Source organism: Lepisma saccharinum, chromosome 27 (assembly GCF_977018435.1).
Source record: "Lepisma saccharinum chromosome 27, izLepSacc3.1, whole genome shotgun sequence".
Taxonomy (NCBI): Eukaryota; Metazoa; Arthropoda; class Insecta; order Zygentoma; family Lepismatidae; genus Lepisma; species Lepisma saccharinum.
This window is the reverse complement of record NC_139255.1, coordinates 31,912,313-31,939,121: the sequence shown is the minus strand read 5'-3', so window position 1 is coordinate 31,939,121 and position 26,809 is coordinate 31,912,313. Positions and strand designations below refer to the sequence as shown.

The window sequence follows — 26,809 nt, the reverse complement described above, 5'->3', positions numbered from 1 at the left end:
TGCATGATTCAGGGGTAGACGAAAATAGAAATAGTTGTGCCAGCCCCTTTTTCTTAGGTTTTTTGGTGCAAAAAAGGCCAAGAAAGATATGATTCCACCTTAAGATAAGCTATGAAATATATAATTTATTAAATAATACAAGATTGAATTAAAAATAATTAATTTTTGCACCCAAATGGGATTCCTAAAGAAGGATGAACTTGTAACAGCATGAATAATTATGCAATGCATTCTAACATATGGCAGACACAACCATATTGCTGCAGAATTTAAAATTCGGCTAGCAACAGTGCCGAATGATACACATGGTAAAGAAATCACACAAATATTTTTTTTCTAAATGCATACAGTACTCATTATTTTAAAAAAAGGTAATGGAAATTTTGGCAAAACTTGAAATATTTTTTTAAAAACATTTTCAAACTCAATTTAAAAATTCAGGCACCTGTTGAAAATATTTAGGTGCCATGATGAAAAGGAATCCTTTATTTTTCTACCCGTGTGCATGATTATGGAAGAAAATTATCTGTGTCCAACTTGAGTACCCTGAACCAAGCGGTTGATTTGATTACTGCTCCACAATTATGCATTTTGTCTGTGAGCAGTGTAAGAAAGGCACGGGTGATCCCACCACCCTCTAGTCTTCAGACTAGTGTTGTCAGCCTGTGTATAAAGATTACAGATTCTAGGCTCCATGAATACATACATAAAATTGTATTTTTGCTCAAATAAATTAAAACCTCTTCTTACAGCAAATAGGTTTGCTTGCTGAAAATATGTATCAGTCACAAGTTCGTATACTTTGAAGAATGTAGTTATGCATGTGAGAACACAGGGCAGTAGGTAGTGGTAAGATAAATCACGCCAATTCTCTTACCACAGGCACTGAAGTTCTGCTTCAAAGCAGGTATTAATTGTGTATTTCCCTGCAAAGACAGTTTAACGACTTCAACTGGTATAATAAAAAATAACATGAAAACTTATCTATTCAGAGCTAGTATAAAATGTTTATGTGGGACCTACCCAAGACAACTCGGGAATAATAGGGGAAGTGGCTGAAGTTAGGCTAAGCAGAATTTTGAGGTTATATCTGTGTTAAGGTGGCGACACTGCACATACTGACTCACAGTGACAGCCAGCAGTTTCCACGGTTCAACGGACATCGCTGTGCCACATTCATCTTTACTCCGTTGGATAAAAATCTGTATAAAATCGGTTTCGCAATGTAAATTGACAACGATGATGGAATTTAAAAACATATGGGAAGAGATGCAAAACAATACCAATAAGAAGGTTTTATTTACCAATTTTAAAGATCTGAAGCAGTTTAAAACTTTTCTGCCTGCACCAAATTAAAATTTCACACCATCGGACCACCCTTATTTTCTTTTTTAAAGAGAGCGATTCTTCGCAAAACTAAAAAACAAAAAAAAAGAAACTTTTTTGTTCTCATGACAATAAAAATAGAAAGCATTCTGGGAAGAACAATTGGTTACCATAGATTAATGCAAAATTAAATAAGCTAAATTTTGATGAAACTAGTTTTTATGCAGGTCTACTCGTTAATTTTTAATTGGAGTCCAAACTCACTTATCCATAATTTTTAATCAGACAGTAGGCAGTAGCAACCATCACAGCCATCATGTTATGATGAACATTCTTACCACCATTGAATGTCTGTCTGTGTGCAAGTCATAAGTGGAGGGAACGGTCTGTATTACATTGGGCTGCAATAAATGCACTTGCATGCATTCATAAACATCCGAGTATGAGTATATCTGTAGAATTACACATAGAACGTTTTTCAATTACAGTCTTGCTGAATTGAAACTGAGAGTCACTTTTGAGACAACCAAAAGTAATCTGATAAATGTAACCTACACTCATAATTTGTTTATTTCACTGGAAACATGAACATTAACATCTGTTAACATTATTCTAGTGAATATTGCACAGTAGTTGGCACCAGAATAAAGTAAGCTATAATACGAATTTGTGTTTGTGTGCGCGTGGGGGTGGGTGGGTGGGTGGGGGTGTGTGTGTGTGTGTGTGTGTGTGTGTGTGTGTGTGTGTGTGTGTGTGTGTGTGTGTGTGTGTGTGTGTGTGTGTGTGTGTGTGTGTGTGTGTGTGCGCGTGCGCGCGCGCGCGCGCGCGCGCGTGCATGTGCATCCAATCACACAGAAAAAACCCTGTTTATCTAAATTTGATAAAATACATGCCAATTTAAGATGAATTCTGGAGTATACTGAAGTGAGCACAGTCATGCCAACCAGAGCAGTTCACTACTACCTAGTCATATCATAAATTCTGTTACAAAGTTTAGACGGGATGACAACACTGGTTGGCAAGGTAACCCTGCAATGTTGGATCAAACAACAACCAGTATCATTGTGTGTTTCGTTGTGGTAGCGGATAGGTGAATTTCACTGCGAGTCGAATGGAGTGTGGTGTATACAAGAACCGTGTGGCAGTAATCGCACTGCACAAAGTTGGCAAATCACCATCGGACATTTTCAACACCCTGAAAAAGCTGAATATCAGCAGGATGTTCGTTCATCAGACCATCAACAGATACTGTGACACAGGGGTAATTGAGGATCGCCCCAGGAAAGGTAGACCTCGCAGCGTGAGGAGCCAGAAGCTCATGAAAGCAGTGGCGGCCTGGATTCGACGACATCCTGTAAGGAAACAAGCAGTGATGGCTCAAGAGCTGTCGCATGTGCTCCGAAGTGACCTAGGACTCCGCACTTATCGGCGAGGTATTGGTCACTTCCTCACTCCACAGCTTAAGGTTTAGTGGGAGCAGAAAACAAAGAGACTCCTTCAGGGTTACGCAAATGGTGGCCACAGGAGGATCCTTTTCATGCACGAAAAAATCTTCACGATTGAAGTGTCTTACAATCGTCAAAATGACTGTGTTTATGCCTCAACATCCCAGGAAGCTCGTGTAAACATGCCATGATCCTCAGAGGCAGTCATCCTGCCTCAGTGATGGTTTGGTGGGGGGTTTCGTATGATGGCACAACTGACCTCCACTTCTGTGAACATGGTGTGAAAACATCTGCAAAAGTGTAAAAAGTGACAGTGTTGGAGCCACTTGTGAAATCGTTGACCCGCACCATGTTCAACAATGAGCCGTCAGCTTCCAGCAGGACTCAGCACAGGACCACAAGGCAAAGACCACACAGGAGTGGCTTCAGAGGAATGTGCCTGATTTCATTGCTCTGGCTGATTGGCCCTCCAGCAGCTCCGACCTCAGCCCATTGGACTACAGGCAGGTTGTGGCCAGTTTTGGAGGGCATGGTCTGTAGGAAGAGGCATCCAAACCTTGTGAGTCTCAGGCGTTCCCTTGTGAAGGCAGTGGTGGACTTTACCCTCGAGACCATGCATGCTGCGACTGGCATCAGAAACTTTGGGCCTGTGAGAAGGCCAGAGGTGGCCATTTTGAACAGTGATTGGTGCTCTGTGCTGGCAAGACCTGTACCTTTGTAACAGAATTTATGATATGACTAGGTATTACCGTAGAGTGTGATTACAGTTGACAGATGTCACAATTTTTGAACCCTTTTTAATATTGATACTCTACCGAATATGTTATTAATAGGATTACAGTATATTTTACTTGTATTATATCATGTGGAATCACTTGTGAACCCTATTAAATATTAATTATAGCAATACAGAAATGTTTTTGTGCATTTTTAATTATTTTTTTTTAAAAAAAAAGAAACCTTTGGATGAACAAGTTTTTCAAGGATACACACAGTGGAACTCCTATTTTATGTTCCTGGACTTTACATTTACCTTTATTATACATTAAATCTTGATGGCTCCAACATAGCAAAATGTTATAAAATTTTCCAAGATTTTACATTTTCCTACATTTTGAGTTTTTCCAACTTGGTCCCCTGAAAAATGTAACATCGAGGTTCCACTGTACATACATTTTAAATAAACCATACGCAAAAGCTTGCACTAAACTACAGATGTGATGTAATTTATATCTATATTCTAAATTGTAATTATCATGTTATACAAATACCAAGGACGTTACTAACCTGCATAACAGAGATCCTTATCAGGTAAATGACTTTTCACAGGCTGCGAAGGAGCCATCTCCTTCTCATCCAAAGATCTCACTTGAGAGGACACGGTGTCGTTCCCGTGGGATCCTTTCCTCAATCCTGATACAATCCCATCTTCAATAGACATTAACACATTGTAGACTTGGTCACGCGATCCACTTTTTGTTCCGCAATTTTCCGCACTCGTCTTTTCTGCTGTCCGCTGCAAACTTTCACTCTTAACTTCCCTCTGTGACATTACACTTGAAGCCTGAGATGACCCGCTTCTGGAATTTTTCACTTCATGGTCACTTTTGTGTAAATCGAGAGTTCTATCTGCATCACTCTTATTATGCCTTACCTGAGGAACCTTAACTCTGAGATCACTACACACATCACCTTGAACACGGGAAGAGATAGATGAGGATGTGTTCACCTTGCTTTGACTTCTTGACCTTGAGGAACTGGAGTCACGTTCGCATTCATCACCTATTAAACCGCCACCAGAAAGTAGATTCTGTTCCCTCTGAGGAACGAATGGACTGTCTGGTCTCCTACCAGAAAGTAGATTCTGTTCCCTCTGAGGAACGAATGGACTATCTGCTTTCTTTCTGATGTCTTTCTTCTTTGTCTTAACATGTAATGATCGATATTCTAGCTCGCTTCTTGGACTGTTCGGCTGTGCATCGTCCAAACTTCTTGCCATCCTAGAAGACAAGTCTGTTTCTTTGAATTTATTTCGAAACGGTTCACCAACGTCCCTTTTAATTCGAGTTTTTAACGGTACGTCATCTAAATCTTGACATTCTTTGTGTTTCGTCCTTACTTTTACACTCTCTATCCTTTCCACATGTTCAAATTCTCTCCTAATATCATCTAGGTCTCTTGCACTTTCTCTACTACCCTTGAATTTAAAAGGTTTTAAAGGCTTCTTCAACCTTACACTATCCCCACTATCACCTTCTTTAATTTTTGATCGAACAATCTTATTACGCTTGTTAACTTTTTCGGAATCCCTATCCAAAGTACTTTTACAACTTTCCATATCACTCCTACCAAGAAAATCCTTTTCCCGAGATTTCTTGCTTTCTTTATCTTCCTTCCGTGAGCTCACGACCACTGCAGCATTTCTGCCCCTTAAAGAAATGTGCAATGGAGGCACTCTAGGTTCATTGCTCGAACTTGATGACGGGTTGCTGTTTGAGCCACCAAACAACCTACCACTTCCGAGTTTATCCACTTTCTTAACCGGTGGCACATTGACAAATGACACATCAACTTTATATGCAGGTTCGCTTTTCTCCAGCTTCAGGCGAAGCTTAATCTTCTCCCCAGGACTTCCGCTAGACATTTCCCTGCCAATGATCCCTGAACTGGACTCCTGAGATTTTAATATATCTTTCGAAATCATCCTCTTGGATTCTGAACTGGCAGATGATTTTGTTGTTGCCTCCGAATCAGACTGGTCAGTTTCTTTACGAGACATTGTACTAACGTTAGATTCATCTTCATCCGAGAAAACTGAGTTTGATCGTTCATTGAAAGGAAAGAACGGTTCATTCTGCAGTTCAGATTCACTTTCTGAACTGCTATCGCTTGACATTGGCTCCAGATGACCAGTCAGTGGATTGATCAAATATTGGCGACGTTTCCCTGAAGATGTTAAGGGAGGGGAAAATGGAGGTGGTGTCGGCTCCTTCTTCTGACTAGTTTCAGTTTCACTCTTGTCACTGGTTACACGCGATGAAGACGACGACGTGCTACTTATGAGTGAGCCTGCGGCATTTGCACTACCTTGTGATGTGATACCCATGGGTGAGGTATACCGCCGTTGCTGAGAATTTTCTAACCTTGCCTGTAAAGTTCGTACATTGGACAGCTGGTTCGGTACACTCGGATTTCCAATCCGCGAGTCAATGTTCGCATTTGCATACCTGTACTCTGCAGTAACCCCACCAAACACCGAATTTTCATTCTGGTGCGACACAATAGCATTCTGAAACGTGTTGCTTCCTGACGGTTGGGATACCACGTTTCCGGTTGCAGGTGGCACAGAATTCGCCGACTGCGCTCCACTCCCAGGACGGGCTACACGAGTAACTTGTTGCTGCAAAATAGGGCTGGATCCTTGCTGCTGCTGAACCCCTGGATACGGTGGAGGAGGAGGTTGAAGCAGGGTCTGGGGAGTCCCACTTGCAAGCGCTTGCTGCTGAAGAGCAGGATGTCGTAATGTTGGTACGGCAACAGTTCGTGTTACACTACCTGGTCCTCCTACAGCATTAATTGCGGATGATGCTGGTCGATTAATACTGTGCACATTCTGCTTCTGCTGTGCCACTAGAGCAAGCTGCTGTTGCTGCGTTTGCAAACTTCCAACAGCCTGTCTAGACTGTACAACAGGTGACTGGTATGCAATGTTCCTCTCAGCAACCGATGCCACAGATTGTGATGTAGAATTCTGAGGGAATTTCTGTAGATTGGAAGTTACAGAAACGAGGGAGGGAGCCTGGTGAGGTACACTTTGCTGTGCTGGCACTGCTACATTTTGCTGCACGTGCGATGGTGCAGTTCCTATTTGATGGGATGGATTATCAATAACGTTTGGTCTACTTTCAGGAGGAGGTGGCGAGAGATTTAAATTCGGGATGTTAGGCAATGAGATATTGAATGTATTTGATGGAAAAGGCTGCGAGTCTGATGAAGGGGTAGTGGGAGTAGAAGGATTTGAGGAAGGAGAATTAGGAGACATTAGAGGAGATGTTCCAGGGGATAAACCTTCACCAGGTTTCCCCGAATTCCTCTTCTTTTTCGTTTTCCTCTGCTTATCAGATGGTGGAAGCATCTTGCTGCTCTGAGGCACGGAACCTCCTTGGTCATTCTGCAACAAGTTCACTAACAATGGACTTGACAAAGCTACGTTTGCAGAATTTGAAGATCTATCCGCAGGCAGTTGAGTCGGAGTACTATTTACAGCAGCAGAAGTTGTACTTTGTTGGTTCACTACTTGACGCACACCTGAACTATGAACACCACTTACACTTGCACTAGCAGTTACATTCTGGTTCACACTTTTAAATCCAGTAGCAGCACACGATGCCTGATTAGAAAACTGCTGAACAGAAGAATTCACACTCACGCTACTTGTGCCTGGATATGGTGGAGGGGGTGTAAACGGAAACCTTGAAGAGCTGCCCTGCACGCTTGAAGTTCCTTGGTGATGAGACTCCCTGTTTTGTATAGCATGAGCTGCATGAGTCATGCTTGCAAATGGAAATGGTCCATAGTTTCCAGCAGGTCTAGCTGCAGCGGTGCTGTTCTTTGGTGGAAAGGGAATAGGGTCACTGCCGGGAGCCACGACATTTGGACTTCTGAACTGATTCACTTCGCCACTTGATCCAGCAGCTTGCGCCAACACCTGCGTCACATTATGGGCAACGCTGCTTCCACTTGGGCCTGGATCTGATGGTCCTATTGACGAAGAGCTACTGCTGCTTCCAGCACTATTTTCAGTTTGAAGTACTATTTCCTGTGGCTCACTGTAGCGTCCAGCGATTGTAAGGGAGATCACCTGAAGTACACAAATGCACTTATAAGTTGAGCTCCATTAATCAATAATATAATAAAGAGCAAAAGCATTCTCCTCTCAAAAACATATATGTTGTTCTTAAAAATTTGCATAACCACTTTTTGTAGATGCAAAATAATCTAACACAGTTATTTTAGTGGTTTTTACTTTATCTGCGACGTTTCGTCCTGGTTTCCCAGAACTTTAGCAAACTTACCCAAGATACGTATACAACACATACCACCTCTCATGGCTAGTCACTTAGGAACTTAGGATAAGATAAAAACCACTAAAAATAACTCTTAGATTATTTTGCATCCTCTCAAAACTAACATATATTTTAAACTTACAACAATTAAATGTAAGTATTAACAAACTAAAAACATTGCTGTCCTATTCATTACTAAGTTATAACTTATTGGAAAAAAGTAATGATTTAATATGGTAGAAAGGGAAGAGCTCATAATAGAATTTCAGCATGGAATTTTAAGTTAAAAAAGTACTAAGACTTGCATTGTTGCAAATTCTAGACTTCTACATATATCTACATTTCCTCTTTAGTTAATATGATGAGATTTATTTACATTAAGTCACATTTTTGTATTAAGAAACACTGACACAATGTAATTATTTTTGGATATGAAAAAATACTGATAGTACCCATGGCCAAGGACGTCCGCAGGATTTTTTCCAGGGGGGCAAAGGAGACATATTTTTCCCCATAATAGTGATGCCCCCTCAAAAAAAAACTATTTCAGTCTCAAATTATCACGTTTCTTCAATGAACTTATAATAACTAACATATATTACTGTGACTGAAATAAAATTATGTGTGAAATATATAATTTTTAGGTGGACATTCATTTTCCAGGCCTTGGCCCCCCCTGCCCCTGCCCACCTTCCAGACATCCATGCCCATGGCTCGCACTATATTTCTCACGCTCTAGGAATTGCCATATATTTATTAGTCTTTTATTTTAGAGCAGCCAGATATCTTTGAAAACTGGTCTGGTATTGCATATAAAGAAAACTAATCAATGCATTTCACATGTCATACCATGTTTCATGAGCTGTAAACAGAGGATTTTTTATGGATTCAGATTTATATTTGAGTAAAATAGACCCATTTCAATATGGTGCATTTTACAACCTACAACAATCAAACTTCAAAAATACATTTAGTGTAATTGGTTTGCTGATTAACACTCCATAAATACCAGTTATTAAATCTTGCACTGCAAAAATTATGTTAAAAAATTTGACGAATCAATGGTAAGTAACAGGCTTTAACTCATAGGGAAGGAATACCGTATTTACACGTGTATAGTGTACGTATAATGCACATCCTGGTTTTTGATGGGTAAAAGTTACAAAAAATTATATCTCGTATATAATGTGCAGTACAATCCAGTTTCAAGAAATGGCTTCTTAGTTTTAGGTCTTAAAGCTGTTGCTATGCTGATCAAGAGTGAATAACATTATACCTATTCAATGAGTCAACTGTTGCTATGTGGACCAAGAGGAGAATATCCTCTTGTGTAAACAATAAGTCTCCAACTCATGACACCTCCCCCTTCTCCCTCCACTGTATTTAGCATCCCAAAGCTTTCACTCTTTAAGTACCTTATTTATTCTGTAATAGTAGAAAGAGATCAAAATTATGTTATGGATTTGAGTGCTCAGGAAATTAAATTCTATTCTTTCTCACCCAACAAATACTGCTGATATGCATCCCATGTGACGGAAGGTGCATGCTCGAATTCTGCCAGAGTTGCCTGGCTTTTCTTGGTGTCTCAGAACATTACAGTACAAAGTGAAAAATTGTGTGAAATGGCCTTCAAATTTTTATATGTAGTTTTGCTCATTCCTTCTTTACTTTTTCTAAAAGAACTTCAAAATGTATGCTTTTTCCGTGACTAATGTAACATTTGCACGAGGCACATTCAGGACCTTCAAACTAGCAGTTAGCAGCACAAGATTTCATCCATTAAGGAATTTATATATATATATATATATATATATATATATATATATATATATATATTATTACTTGGCCAGTAATACATTTTAATTGTTGTTTTCTTTTTCCTTATGTTTTCTTTCGTCCAAAACACCATAGAAATCAGAACATTCATTCATTTTGTGATGAACTTATTTCAACCACATTTCACATTAGTGTAATTATCTTGAATGGAATACTGGTTGTCATATTCATAAACTGCAGGATTTAAGCTTTACAACGATATATAACATGATAGGGTTCCGTAAACATGAAAAATCTATGGAAGTGTCCCAAAATCATGGAATGACCCTGTAGTTTCATGTTGGCTGTCTGAATTATTCTGTGCATAATACACACCACAGTTTTCGGGGGTACACATTTTGGAAAAAAGTGCACATTATACATGAGTAAATATGGTATATCTGAATTTCTGTTATTTTGTCACATTTCTGCCACTTTTGGAAAATTGCAGCCATGAGGATGAATGTTGATTAAATGAAATTGATGAAGGAAAACACAAATAGCACCTATGCCCAGGGTGGCAAACTCAAAAGTCTACAACTTACGTGTTTGACAATATAGAATGCTACAAAATGAGTATATATAAAAACTTCTGTTAAGTCTATTGAAGCATTATGTTTGTGCATATAATCTCAAATTGAGAAGAGTTCAATGAGCATCTGGTAAGTAATTACTTCCCCTTATCATCATCACATAGTAAGGTGAATACATGTGTTGGTTAAATGTAGCTGAAAATACAGTATGTATTTTTACTGTATTTTCTAGCATTGTCATTGAAACATACAATATTACATATACTGACAGTTTATTCTGCTTCTGCACTGCATTGCACATTCTACAAAATGTAGCCTTTTCGCTTAAATGCATCCAAGGGCATGTAGAGATGATATGTAAATTTTCCTTTAATATCTCTCATTAAGAAGTTACGAAAAAGTAAAATTTATTTTTGTTTCCAAATCCTAGCAATTCCAAAAAAACATTTCACATTTCCTTGGCTTGAAAACCTGTACTAGCATCAAAATAAGGTGGTACCAGTGAGCCCTACTTCGAAGAAATCCTCAACAGTTATAAAAATAATTAAAATTGCATTACCTGATCCCCTTCCACCTGAACAGAGAGGATTCCCAGTTGTCTTAAGGCATTGTCACCCTGCTGGGCCAGTATCCTCAGACGCTGAGCAGCCTCCCGAGGGATTGTAAATGTGACACGCACAGAGTTCCATGGTTCCACTTTAGACACCCGAAGTGACTCGCCTTTACCTGGAATGAAATCATTGTGTGAAGGTTTACAAATTAATAAGTTAGGAACTAATTCTATGTAATGTGAATGGAGATATTACAAATAATTTATTACTGCATTTTACTTACACACACACACCAATACCAACAGAGTACAGAGTTAGCATATCATGTCATGTAATACTTGGTATACATGTTAAATGAGGTTTAACCTTTAGCGAATGGAGTGCTGCACGGTTTATGCAGTGGATTTGGAGTTATAGCAATGGACTCCTTTACACAGAAATAAACTTGAAAATACTCTGATAACTACATAAATGTGCTAGTAGAAGTGAAATGTTAATTTTGTGTAATAAGTGTAGTTTTTAAATCAAATTTAGGTTATAATTCACCATTTTAACACCGATATGTATTTTTATATACCACTTTTCATCCAATTTTTAACCGCTATAACAACAAAATTTTATTTTATTTACCACTTTTGAACCCGAAATTGACTCCATTTTTGTACCGAAATTTTGCTTTTTTATTTACCAAAAATATGTACCTCTAATTATAATATAAAAGATCATTTTTTTAAATTTGAATTCGAAGCTGACAGACTCCCTGACCTCATTGGAAAGTATATTCCATGCTCTGGAGAGAGAAAATATAAATAAATTTCTCTAAAATGATGTCTTATGAGAAGGAATGGTTAGTGGAGTGTTTGTTGTCTCACAATGCATAGCGTAAGATTGGGATGTGCTTAAAGGCTGGAAGTATGAGTGAAGGGGATTCTTGTGAATGAATTACTTTATAGAATGCCAACAGTATGGAAATGACATTGTGTGCAACTTAAAATGGGGAGATAGGTGGTCAAACATTTCATACAGTCACTAAATTGAACATATGCACACATGCATTTTGTACCATTGCAGACATTTTGTAAATTGACATCAGATCCATGAACATTAATCATTATGTGACAGAACTAGTGATTCTAAGAGTCATTTCTTGATCTCTTGTGTTAGCCTGGTATAATAATATTTACAATAAAGAAAGTCAAATGCTAATAATAATAATAAATAACCCAAGACTTTGTATTCTAATATAGATCACCTAAATATCAGTGTTGGATAGTTACTACATATTGAGAGATAGTGGAGTAGTAACACATTTGGCTGTAATGGTTGAATGTCCCATCTTGCCTTCTCCCCTCCTATTTTCAGTGAAGATATGTACTGTTAATTTTAGGCATCTCACTTAATCTAATGGAACTTTCACACCAAACTTACAAGCGAGATAACAACAAACTGCATATGTGAACCCCACAAACCAAGTGCACATGATATATGCAGTTGACTGAGTGACATACAAGAGACATGTAGCATTGCATGTACAGCTTCTTGTGTCATTCCAGTATGAAAGGCTGCATCTATTTCTGAAGATTCGTTAAGGTATAGGGTATCTGAGCACATATCATAATCTTGAAGATGGCTTTAGAAACATACTGTACCTCAGATAATGTTCCAAAGATTTATGTTTGAATTGATTTAAGAAATTTAAAGCATGTCATTAATAATTTGATTGTTGTCATTGTCATAAGACATAACTGATGCCCCTTTGCATCAACGTTGTACTAACTCTCCTCCAGAACGATCATCTTCTGTTGCACCAACGTGTAAGGTGCGATGAACATAGCAAGTCACGAAACTCTGGATTAACCCTAGGAGGGTAGCTAGCCTCAAAGGAAGTGCCTAAACATCATACAAATGGCTACTCCTTTCGAGAAGGCATAGTTGGCAGGGTTCTACACGAGGTGTAGTAAGGAAACAAGGAAAGGAGGTAAGTAACGATACCTAAACAGTGACAAACAACGGGCATGAGAAAATTTCAAGCACGGATTAAAGATGGGGAAAAACATTAACGTGAATAAATTATGATATATTAGTGCAGTTTGCAATCGTGGTAAGTAGTGTTACAGTTAAATTTGTAGTAGATTTTTATATGTATCTATCTGAACGTAGCATTCACAATAGTTCTTTATAGCTAATCAATCTGAAAGTAGCATTCACGATTGTTTTTTATAGCTAATGTTTACATTGCTACGGGCAATTTTGCAAACTATGTACTGCAGAATATATACAGTTAACATCTCCCAAAGTATATACATAGTAAAATACTATGCGTATATATTTCTTGCTTTTGAGATGCACAGTTTGAATCTATTACTGCCTATTTAACATTTATTTAGTTTTGAAATTCTGAAGTGATGCATTGCCGGTTGCAGATGGCAGCCATTACTCTGCTGCGCGTGGGTTAACTCCGCTTATACTTGTTGATCTCGAATGGTAAAGTTTACCCTCTTCTTACTTCCAGTTTACCTGGCGTTTCTGCAGATATAAAATTTCCTGTCCCCTCCATGATTTCAACGGTAAGACATTCCCCCACTTCATTATGAAAAGATATGAAGATAAAAACAGCAGGACGAGCAAAAAATATACACCTACCAGTACACAAAAGTCCTCGCAACTTCTGCACAATAAATTTGAATCGGCTGGGAAAGTGGGGATCTTTTAAATCTCCTTCACAGGTGACAACAGTTTCAATTAGATCTCCATCACTGTCTGCGGCCATCTCTGGAAGAAAAGAAGAACGATTTGTACATCACTCATTTGTATTTATGCTATCTTCTCATATACATATAATAGTCACAAACGTCAAAAACCATAAGAAATTTAATATAACACCAAACCACATAGCATCAGGCAAGCACTGCCACAAGCAGAAAGCACAATCTTAATTTTAAATATGCAAAATTGACCCCCTCTACATAAATTTTCTCTTCTCTTCAGAAACATCAAAATCACAATTTTTCTTGGAGGAAGAGGAGGTGGATTATTACTATTTCCACTCATGTAAAACATTAACAGAAATACATTCATTGATTGATTGAACTCATGAAAATTAGGAGGGAATAACAGATAATCAAGATTACTGATAGAAAATTGTACACTGCAAAAAATATACAAAATATGGAAAGCAGTGTTATTACAAGAATTTTGAACTGCTAAATAATAATAGGGACACATTAATTATTTCTAAGCCAAACTTAAATTTTGACAATGGCTCTTTTGGGGGAAGTGATTATGTGATGAAATTAAGGAAAATATATTTCACACTAAATCACAATATCCTGCCAATCCTTCCACCTTTTTACCTATTTCACCAATGTTGGTTTTTTAAAACATTTTAAACTTCTCAGAATGTTTAGGAAACAGGGCTGAAATATGGTTTGGATTTTCTTATGGTGAAATAGTGGTTATGAGAACATTCAAGAAACTGAAAGCATATTTCATAATCTAATGAGCTTGCATTTAACATATAAACTGAATATTTTGAAAATCTATTCATGTGGCAACACTGCATCAGGCAATTTGTATGGTAAATGTCAATTTCTATACCATTAAACAAAATGACACATCTTAACAATTTTAAAATTATGAAACTGTTATTTCTTTTCAAAAATATAACCAAGGTTAATAAAATAAGTGAAACCCATCAATATTACACTTTTATAGGGCTAAGTAGACACTGGAATCAATTCAAAATTAATTACAGATGGTGGTTAAAACTTTTTTCGCAGCCCATGCAATCTGCAAGATGTACAAAATAAGTACCATCAATTTCACGGATTTCAAACATTTCTAGAATTACACAAAATCGACAATTATCATTAATTTTACAGTAATTGTGTGTGACAAACTGGTTTCTGTAATTAATATGTGACTATTTAATTTTTTTTTTGTAAGAGAAGCTAGAATATATTCAAGCAAAATTCTGTTCTGATTTAGAACTGTTACAATGTAGGGTGGGAGACATCCAGTACACAGTGCTGTAACCAGGGGCAGACAACACTAAAAACAATTCAGGAGCCAGTATATATATTTTATATATATATATATATATATATATATATATATATATATATATATATATATATTAATATGGACTAAGGAAGCCATGAATCCAACTAAGATACTCTATGAAATGTGATCTTAAAACATTATTAATTAATACAAGATTCGATTAAAAGTAATTAATTCTTGCACTAGAGTGGACTAGGGATGGACGATATTGGAAATTTGATATCGCGATGTATCATCACAGACTATACATATGATATTTTTTTCCGTATTGTGACATTGGCGATATTTTGTCTCCACGATATATATTGCCAAATAAGGTCACGATATATTGTCTGGACGATATATCACCCAACACTAGAGTGGACTTTCTAAAGAAGGCTGGTAACAGATCAATAACTATGAAATGATATATGGCCAACTCTGCCACATCGTAGCAGATTTTAAAATACAGGTACCCACAGCGCAAAAAAATATAATGACATGTTTACTTTTCTGATTTAATGGTACACGTGATACAGAAAACCCACAAAATTGAAAAACACAATACTGTACTATAATTATTATAAAAAAGTAATAAAAAAATTCCATAACCAATCTCGAAATATATATATATTTTTTGTTAACAGAATGTGAATTTTCAGGTGTCACAGCAGCATCAGGAAATACAAATCTTTTTTGTTATTGGTAGTAACAGTAGCTCAAGGATCCATGCAAGTAACTTGCTCACAACTATTTTCATTCACTACTCTTTGGAGGAATGGAATGAAATTATACAGATTAGCAATCAGGTATCTATCACTAAAAGGTAGATCATAGGAATATGTCTATAAGTTTGCATCAAGATAATAAATTTGAGTCATTGGACAGGTGTATGCTTTAGATTTGATATGAAATGCATTATTACTGTATTTTAGTTACTTTATGGTAAATTGCCTTTCTATCCTTAATCATGAAAATGTTGATTGATGTATAATTTGGTGGTCCGATCTAGTCTGATAGCGATATGTAGTTTGAAATGCACATAATTTTATTGGTATGTTGCAAAATGAAAACTCTGTTCAGATATGTATCAGCTCATGCCAGAGCCACCCAAGTATGGTCTGCCTTAGTAGTTACTTAAATCTCTTCACAATCTTTCAATCTATAATTTTTGTGTAAATATATATTATTATTAGGGGTGTGCGGAATCCTGAAGCCGGGACTGGGAAAAAAATTTCCCGTCCCGATCCAAACTTTGGGAACTGACTTCCCAACTTTTCAGGATCCCGAGCAGCCAGAAAATATTAAATGGTCATTTTAAAAAGTCGTTAATTCTCGACATTTTCTACATTGTAAGTGTCTGGAACTTATCACAAATTGTTAGTTTTTATTCCAGAAAAAAAAAATTGCTTAAAGTGATGATGACTTTTAGAATTCGAGATTTCCAGAGCTTAGGGAAATTTTGAACATATCTTAAAAATTTCCAGTCCAGAGGAAAAAAAAATCAGTCCCCCACAAGCATAATTATTATATGCGTCAGTAGTTATTAGCCCTGGATGTAAAGAAGTTTGGATGCAATTGGTCTGCACTATCCAAGCAGAAGGTTGTAGCTACTGGCACTAAAACATCACAAAAACTTTATTTAACTTACATTTATTCTAGAGATGGGACAGATTAATCTGCACTCTATCAGTATCAGCCAATATTGGCAACCAGTTTATCGATAAAATTACCGATAATTTATCGATCCGATATATCTATAAATATCTTACAATTTTGTGCAATATTGTTCCATTTTGTTATAATCTTTATGGATATAAACATATAATCTCCATTGTGTAATTTTTTAAAAAGTAAATGACTTAATATGCAGCTTCTCGTGTGTAGAACAAAGTTGGTTCAATTGCTAACATACATTTATTAAGGAGGACAATGAACCAATTGAAGTTTTATATCAGCTCAGTAGAATAGTAGTAAAGGAAAAGGTACAGATATCCCTGAGCAGGTGCAGACATGAAATGAAGGCATATGAGGTGATGTGTAGGTAGAGCTCCACATATTCTTGAACTTGGCCATAATTTGGTTGATCATGCCCGGCCACGTTTACCCCTTTCCCCTCAAAACCATTGATAGAGGCTGGGTGAGCCTCAGAGCCACGTATAAAAAAAAAGGTAAAGTGTTCCCCTGTGCATAGCACCACGCCATGAAGCCACGTATAAACAGGGAAATAATTGGAAAAATTCCTGGTCCAAATCAGCTGCCCCGGGATTCAAAACTGGGTCTTCCGCATGGTAGACAGATGATCTACCAACTGAGCTACCGCAGCCCAGTTATTGGTATCGGCGAAATTTTCATAGTGCCCCATACCTTATTCAGTAATATTGGTAGGTATACTCTTCTGGCATAGTACAGCTACTATAGCTCCTTTCTACTCTTATGGTGGCCAGTCCTAATTCTGGCAAGGGAAGTGGGGAACGGGAATTACGTCGCAGACCAACCAGACAACAGCGGTGGTGCCAAGAGTTATGATGAGGCAGGAAGAAGTACTATGCGAACCTCGTTCTACTTACTGCTGTGTTTCTTATCATACTGATTGGTCGATTCCCCGCTCCCCACTTCCTTGCCAGCATTAGGATCGGCTGCCTTAACAGTAGAAGAGACCTTTAATACTAGTGAAATAAAGTATATGGTTCTCAGTGTTTAGTGTCTGCAGTTGAGTAGGATGGCTAAAGATATCAATTCACCTAAAGTATCAACTCGTGTCAAAGATGCAATTTTTTGCACCTCAAGAGCTAAATTTTGGACATCAAATTCACACACTAGTGGAAACCCTATACAAATCACAATAAAAATGCAAGTGTAACATCTGTCAATGTTAGGTGGCTCTCAATCATCTGAAGTTTATTCAGCCAATTTTCTTATCTCCTCTGTTTCAAAGAAGCTTTTGCTTCAAGTACTTACTGAACCTCGAAATACAAAAAAAAAAAAAAAATTGACCTTCAAATTGATTATTTGTTCTTGTTTCCAGGATGCAAAATGGCCGTATGTGAAGATGGAATTTTCGTACTTATTTTTAAGACTTTCGCCGGACAATACATTGTGAAAGGTACACTCATAACTTCTAATGCACAGAGAGAGCATGCACACTTGAATTAAAATAAAGTATAATATTTTTATATTTTACTTGAAAATACAAAAGTTATCTTGAGTTACTATAGGTTTGGCCACGGTGGCTCAGTCGGTAACGCGTCTGACTACTATGCTAAAGGTCCCGGGTTCGATCCCCGGCCGGTTCAAATCCAGGAACTTTTCTAACGGTGGAAGCGGCCCCGGCGCACACCCAGCGTCGAATAACATGGGTACCTGGGGGAAACCTGAGGGGTAAAGGCAGTCAGGGGCGTGATGCTGATCACATCACCCCCTCTCATGACCGGATCAAGAAAGTGTGGGGCATTACCTCCACAACCCCTATACACCTTCATGGCGTGGTGCTATGCACAGGGGAACACTTTACCTTTTTTACCTTTTTTCACTGCTATGTCCAGCAATGATATTTATAAAGCAAAGGATACTGAAAATATTGTGAGACTAGCATGGAAGAAAAGGTTTGTTACTTTTGGCTAATTTAGTTTCTATGTGAATGCATGGTCCAGCTGTTAATGGATCATCTTGTAGCCCAGTCGCAACATGTAACACGTCCATGGGCATTGTGAAATGGGAGTTCCCTATTTCACTATCAGGTGATGCTCAATACATATAGCAACAGTGCAGGGTAACAGTGATTTATTTCTCTTGTAGTCTACAGTTATTACAACACAATTTTTTGTTGTGATGTTTCAGGAGAACACACTCCCTTCATCAGACATTTAAATTAGTTTGACTGAAGATACAGTTATAACAATGGTTAAGAATTTTTTAAACAAAAAAGAGAATATGTTATACACTGGATGTTGTCAATGTTACATTGTTGTAATATAGCAACTTAATTGTGAAAAACAAGCAGTCTGTTTTATTTTTATTTCAGATAAAAATTTTGATCACATTATTTTTTTATTTAAAAAATTATGAATCTCAAATATCCAAATAACCGTATACTACAAGAGAAATAATTCTACAATGCAAGCAACGCGTACATACAAGAAAAACTATAATGGTGATTTGTCCACAACCCCCCCCCCCCAAATTTCAACAACCTTCCCTAAACTTTTTCACAAATACCCAATTTATGGTCATTTTGACTCTAAATGGACCCTTACATCCACTCACCCTCCTAAATAAGACCTTATATCCCCTCACCAGGGAAACATAACTGAATTTTGATGTGTTTATAATTAATCTGGAAGGAGGACCAATCTCTGCAAGGATGCATGCTGGGTAAATACTACCCAACACCCAAATTACTTGCTTGTCCGAATTATAATCATTTTAGAGCATTTGAATAACATACCTTTATTAAGTTAATTTTATTAATTTTGAACATTTTTATTTCATTACACAATTGATAAAAATGAGGAAAAAATTAACATGTTGAAACATCATACTGAAATGTATCTGGTGATGAAAACTAGTAAAGATAGGAATGATCAAATTAAGCATTTGTACATTCAGTTTAGATTCCATAATATTGACAATATCCCTGAAAATTAGTGTTGATCTTTCACGGTTCCGCAGTGTGTATTTTTTTAAAGAAAGTAGCAAGAGAGGAAGAGAAAAGTGAAATACTGAAGAACTTCAATGGGGAAATACAAACAAGGACACCACATTCACAATCAAAGTGCATCTGAAGGAGGAAGGAGAAGGAAAGGCATTGGAACTAGTGAATAAGTATTATTTAATACCTTAATGCACATTAATTTACCTTGAAAGGTTGATTTGGTGTTTTAAGTCCACATTTGTCCCCTAAATGGGACTGGACCTACAGTAGTTTAAAGTGGGATCTGAACCACTATGTGCCTCCACCAGGTATCGAACTTGGGACCCCTTGATTGCAAGGCAACGATGCTCCAACTGCACCATTGGGGAGGTCCAATTTACCTTGAAAGGGATTTCATAGATAGTCTTTGTTTCCCTGACATAAAAACATTTATTGCATTTTAACTACTTTTCACTATTTTTATCATCATCGTTATTATCAATATTATTATTTAATCTATTTCTGGTAATGTATTTCAATCTTCAACTGTCTTGCTCAGGATTACTGTACTTCCAATTGTTCCAAGGTCATAAATTATATATTTTGTGAAAAAAATCTAAATAGTCAATCTTGTATCAATTCTGCAGTAGAAGTGTTCATTTTCCCTTAAAATTGCTAATCTTACACACTTGAATACATTTAGGAGTTAAATTGCGAGCTTCAGGTTATTGTCAATTTTTTGGGGATTCTGGATCACATAGAAGTGGTCAAAATTCTTACTTCTGAAATTCTTTGCTAAGGCACAGCACTCCTTTTACACACATTTGTGTAGTGTGAGCAAAAAGGCTGTATGCTCCTGCCATAATCACTGAGTAACTGTGTGACTGGCTCTTTCATGGATTCAAACAGAACTTGTCACTCAGCCCAGAACCAAACCATGAGATGAGGTATACTTCATTTCTTGTTAAAATCCTTTAACCTTGTAGCACATACATACCTAAGAAAAGAACATTTTGTACGAACTCTTGTGTGGACACTATGTAGTTGAAACTGGCTGTTTCTGAGTGCAAGATTAAATCCACATCTGATAAGTCCTTCTCTAAAAAAGAGCAAGAGAATTTTGCTTTCAAATGTTTTCACACGTGGTGTTTCACTGTTGACTGAGGAATATAAAACTCTGCATCATGCTTAAGAGTGGACTAAACTGGGAGGATGGAGGGTCAGATAATTGACTGTCCATCAGCAGCACACAAATCCAAATGTTTACCCAAAACTTAATTACCTACTTCATACCAGGGACACTAAAATGTATGATGGCAGGTGCATACCAACTTACACATTACTCATCTTGGTTTGATCCACGGCATCAATTCAAGGTCAGAGGTTTTCTTTCTTGTCAAGTTTATAGTGGTTTTAATATGAATGAATACCTGTTAGCGCCTTCAATTTATGTCCTCTTGGTTCATCATGGGTGAAAATTATTATCAATCATTACATCATGTTCAGATAACTTCAGCATTCTCCACCACAGGGTGGTCAAAAATTGCCGAGTGTATTTCATATAATTTTGCATCTGCTACTCTGCTACAGTAGAGTAGCAGATGCAAAATTATATGATGACTATTTCAGTAATTAATAGTAGAAGAACCAAAGAACTTCTCCAATTATATATTATTGCACAGGGTGAGTTAAAAGTTCCTTAACACTCCATTTCTCTGAAACTACAGATGATATTTCATTTCTGTCTTTTATTTTCTTTTACATACATGTGATGATGTGACATCCCCTTTAAAGATATGTCCCGGTATCCCGAAAAATGTTCTGGGGGCGCCCGTATTTAGCTAAAGAAATAATAAGTGAATGAGAACAAGTAATGTTCTGAATTTTATAGTAATGCATTGGAAAAAAATGTCCTCTTAATGGACGCCAAGAGTTCACTCAAATATTAGTATAATCAAAATGTTAAAAATTATGGATTAAGAACGCTTTAAACAGAAATTGATTTTGTAATGTTTAAAAATGTTATAAAAAATAAATTAACTACTATATCCATGCCTATATAATCTGCATGTCCCGTTTTTTTTAATTTTAGAAATTAGGCAACCCTAAAAACAATATGAGAGTTTGAAAAATTGTCAAAAGCTGCTTTTAGTTTCTACTTGATATGAATTTCAAAGTGCATGCATCTCAAATGTATAGGCATTTTGAAAAATTGTAGAAAGAAAACTATTTGTCGTAGAGTTGAAGTTTGTTTTCTTTTGGATGGTATGGCTACAGCATTTGAACGAAGTACAATATTCATACTCCAACCTGACATGGGTGCAATTAAAAGTAGAGAAAAGGTAATTTCCTAAATAAATCCCTTCTTGGGAAAGTGCTGCAGCCCCACATGAAATCGAAGTGAATAGCAAAAATTATAAAATGTGCTAGGAACAGGGAAAAAGTAGTGTTGCCAACTATTTCTAAGTAATCTATTTGTCTGGCAATGGGATATGTAAGCAAGTTACTTCAATTTATTTACAACCAAAGACCATTCTTTGAGAAAATAGTTATATTTGGATACTTTTTTAAAAAAATATGTAAAATAAATATATACATAAATTTCATGCTTCCCTCATGACCTACACCAGGCACCTGAGAACTTTACAACCTTGGAGTGCTGATCTTCCCTCCCCTTGCTTCCATATCCTAGTCCCTGCTATTCCATCAGTCCATATAGTACCCCTCAATACCCACCTTGAATGTAGAATTCCATTGCTCATACTATTTTGTTAAGTAAATGAAATAATATATAATAACCAGGGAACGGATTTATATGTAAATACATATTTATGTATGAAGCTGAAATCAGTTATATTTTTGTATTATCTTTCTGCATCATGGCATGTAGACTCTAAACATACAGATTTTATTTCCCATATTAGGTTTTGCTCATATTCTTTTTACATATTTTACTTATTTTTACGTATTATTTCCATATTTCTCAACATATACTCCACATTTGCACAATAACTACATGTCCCCATGTGGCTGAAAGAGTTGGGTGATTTTCTTGCAAATAACTGACAAAATCAGAATCTACATTAAACAAAGGAAAGTTTACAACCTTCGAACAATAATGTTTTTTCTTTCAATTTTACATCTCCCAAATGTTTGCTTTTGCTATTACAAAACACATGAAATTCCTGATTATTTACAAATAATTGTCAACAATAGAGAATAAGGGTTCAAGCATTGGCTCCTGCTTGTTGCAAATGTTACTTTTGGCAACGTTGGAAGGGTGTCCCAAGTTGAGCAGCCCATTGCTAACTCCACCCTCGTTACTATAGTTCCGTGCCCGAGAGCAGCACCAGAAGAAACAATCTTGTGGGGCATGTACGGGATTCGCTTCTGTTTTCTCTTCAAGGCAGTCACAGTACTATACTAATGTCCAAAATTAAAGCAACAAATGGAAATTCTTTCCCGTGTGTCCTATTGACCACATCATACGATCAGGCGATAGTAATATTTATGTCGTCATAGACAACTGGTTTAAGATAGAAAATAAACTAACCTTAATGTGCCAGGATTTATCAACAAAAAAATCACAATAGCAACATGTTAAAATTTATCACAAAAAAAAATATCACACGAGGAAAGGATTTCTGTCCGTTGCTTTAATTTTGGACACTAGTGTAGCTACAATGCCGAGAGAAGTTCAATCAACTGTCTTAAAACTCAGAGAGTTACATACGTAGTGTCATATATTATTAAAAATAACTAAATATGTACTTACATATTTAGCATTTTAGTACACATAAATCCGTTCTCTGATAACACATACATCAACTTCATCATTTAAAATAACAATGAGTGTTTTTATTGGCCTATGCTGTCAATTCCCATGCGATCTCGCTAATCTAAACATTAGGACTAGTTTACTTAATTATGCCATTCTCATTGCTGCATGTGTTTTGAATTGAACTGAGGATGCCAGCAACAGGATCCAAGTGGGATGCTGATCTCTTCGGGTAAGAATTTTTACATTTTTAGGAAATCTTTAATTTCCATTCATGCAGGCAGTCGCATAAGATTTAATCATGAAGGAAGGTTTTGGTGGTTCAGGGTCTACAGCCACTGCCTGATCTTGGTATCACTTTATCAGCAAAACACATTTAGGGATTCACGAAAGGTTTCTCTTAAATTTATTAAAAATATATTTTGAAGGTTTTATTATAAATGTCAAGATATTTTATTATTAAAAAATATAACAGTTACTATCTAAATGAATTCTTTAAGTTGACAGGTAATATGTAGCATGTGAAATGACTACTATATTGCTTTTTTAATTGTTCCTAATGGCACAAATTACAATCAGGTTGTGAAAAGTAAACAGATATTATTTACTTCACATTATTACATTTGTTTCCACAACCTGGTTGCGTGTAATAAAACTTTTTGGAATTTAAACATTTTGTTCCTTGAGAAAAAATAAAGAAATCAGTGATGTCATAGAAATGAGAAAGTACCAAATTTAAAATTACAATGTGCAGTAAAACATTTTTAATGAATTACTCCTATGTAAATTTCTAAATATTTGCAAATTCTTTTGTAAACTTTCTGACTTCGATTGAAAATTTATATACATCGATCAAGATAATAAATGTCCCACATAATTAGCACTCCATATTTATTTCAATTCATGAAGTATTATCTTTGCATCAGTAGAAGTTGCAAGCAAACAGATATCAAATTATTCAATTAAACATATAGACAGCCTTTTCACCCAGAATATCAACATAAAAACACACCGATCCAGGTGCTGTATCATATTGCTAAGTTGCATTACAAAAGTATTCATTAATTTTTGAGTATGATAAGAATAAAATCTATGCACTCCCTAAAAACTTTAAAAAAAAACCTAGACTTCAATTTTACCTTGGGGAACTGAAGCACCTACTGGAGCTACTTTGTTGGAAAAAATCATTGAAATCAACAATCACCTATACTTATTAAGAACTGAAGTACCTGCCAGCTTTCAATTACCTTACGAGAAAATGGACTCTTTATATCAGCCATGGTAGAGATGGTGAAATCAGTTCCAATGTATTATTTCCCCGGTCGACTAAGAGGCTGGGTAGGACTCAGAGTTACTTAAGCAGGGACACATGGGCTTGTCAGACTTGATAAATGCAGCTAAGAATATATTCGGACAATACAACAAGAAACTTTCACATTATTTAGAGGGTATAAATCAACAAATTTTCTAAATGACATTTTTCCTTGTTAGGGTGTTGTTTTTGAAGATGGGAATGCTTGAAAAATCCTGTATGTATGCAATCGTGTGGCACAGATTCACTGTTTTTATTTTTTGTCCGAGATTGAATTAAAACAATAGTATGGCATGGAAACATTATGATGCCAGTTGATGCAGTGGGCTGAAGTCAAAGGGTATAGCACGTTTTCCATTAAGGAATTGCTGTTTAAATTTTTGTCCAACTGTACTCATACTCTACAGAGCAACCATTCCACTGATTAGTTAAGACAGCTTGCTCATAAAATACTAAATATTTGCAAGTCTATGAAAGAAAATATAACTGTCAGTGGTATCATGCACACTGGATGGTCAATTTTTGAGAGCTCGTAGCATTGAAACAAGGCTTCAACAAACAAATCGTTACTCAGAAAAGTTGTTTGTGAGAATAAAAGTAGATGCACCTCAGTAAAAGAAAATGCACAACATTGAGTTGAGTGAACACAGAACAGATAAGGATACTCATAAGAAATCTTGCAAATTGAATGTAGTCAATTCCTCTTTCCTTATACTTTGATATGCACGTTAGGATCAGAAGAAATTAAAATAAATTATTCTTATGTTTGCAAAGCGAGGTGTGTGGGGGAAGGGGGAAAGATCAGTTTTCATAAATGCTATATATGTGATTTTTCTTTTATGTAGAAAACTATGGGAAAAACTCAACAAAAATAAAATGACACACCAATAATGTTTATTGTTCAAACCTAACATCTGAATTAACTATGAAATGGACATCCATTTTCAACTGAAAAATCTTATGACATTTTAATTATGAATCCCAAATTTTACAAGTCAAATAAAAATCTTAAAAGTCCAATAAAAATTGTAGGGTAGATTATACAGCTCAAATTTACATGAATAATAATCTATTATTTACACAACGACCTCAAGGCTGCAACACTAAGCAAGTGAGCTTCAAAATGTCATTTTCATATTTTAAAGATGGTGCCTCCCGTACACACTTGCACCAGTGAAGAGGAGTCGTTCCTTGCGCTCTGTCAGGCTAGAACTTACAGAACTTTCTCGGCAAAAGAAAATTCAATATCTCTGTGAATGCTTAACACACCGGCAAGTTTAGTAATGGAGGAGAAAGTTTGACAATGGTCTCAGATCGCATTGAAGGCAGATGGGTGGAAAGGCCTTCACAGTGGCTCATAAGTGATTGCACGTGGACAACAAAGACTTATTCTTCTTAAGGTATACAGGCACTAACTCAAAGTTGTAGATGTAGATCAGTAATAGGTTTGTCCATAGTGCACCACCAGCTACTCGCATGCTTCACCTTGGCAGGGAACTAGGGCTTTCAACGGCCACTTAAGCATAACGTGTTGGTGATTTTAACATGTTTTATCGTGAGTTTTAAGGGTTTTTAACAAAGGTAATTTTAAATTTGTGTGTGTTGAGTGCCATGAAGTGTTTTTAACCCCAACCTTTTAGCTAGTATCCTCGTATGACACTTCTCCGACATGGCTTGATGTTCCGAGCCTAAAATAAGACCACCTGAAGAAAAAAGCAGTAAAGCTTCCGAAACGTAGTATACAACGAATATATACTCACGTAAGTAGACAAAATTTAATACTTTTAACATATTTTTGTTTATGTTTACTTTCAATTGTGTGTTCCGAGAGACTGGTTTTAGGAATCCCTTCCCTAATATCTTTATCATGCTCCCCCATCCGATTCGCATGCTCCTTCCGGTTTACCCAACATATTCCCTCCCCCATTCGCACACAATTCTGTAGACACCTTTCTGCCCTTCAAGGCCTCCTTAGCCCCATCCCTCTCTTTCTTATATTCCGTAAAGCACTTTAGGTATTTATTCTTTTAGAATTCTACAATGCTGCAGTATCAAGTACAGTTCAAACAAATCTTCTTTACAACTTCATAATGATAATTCTTTCCTCATTAACTGTAAAAACTCAACCAAGTGTGATCAAATTGCTTGTACTGTTCTGCAGAATTTAGAAGGGTGTTTTAGAACATCAAGGTGCATGAATTATATTTACATTCGTAAATAAAACAAATTAAATGGACTTATAGAATAGTATTATTCATAATAAGCTTGAAAGTCATTTCCAGTTGATACAAACCAAATATGAATAAATG

The 26,809-nt window shown here is 36.5% G+C and overlaps 1 protein-coding gene across 2 annotated transcripts in view; it reads right to left on the bottom strand.

Moving 5' to 3' along the window:
* The window catches only part of LOC145980283 (uncharacterized), a 58,250-nt gene that overhangs the window by 17,237 nt on the left and 14,204 nt on the right, over positions 1-26,809 (bottom strand). For both annotated transcript variants that reach the window (XM_083113293.1, XM_083113294.1), the window contains exons 3-5: positions 13,380-13,508; positions 10,745-10,911; positions 4,059-7,632 (exon numbers count right to left, since the gene is read on the bottom strand). In XM_083113293.1, the coding sequence (XP_082969419.1) occupies positions 4,059-7,632; positions 10,745-10,911; positions 13,380-13,506 (3,868 nt within the window). In that variant the 5' untranslated portion in view covers positions 13,507-13,508. The remainder of the gene's footprint in view (positions 1-4,058; positions 7,633-10,744; positions 10,912-13,379; positions 13,509-26,809) is intronic.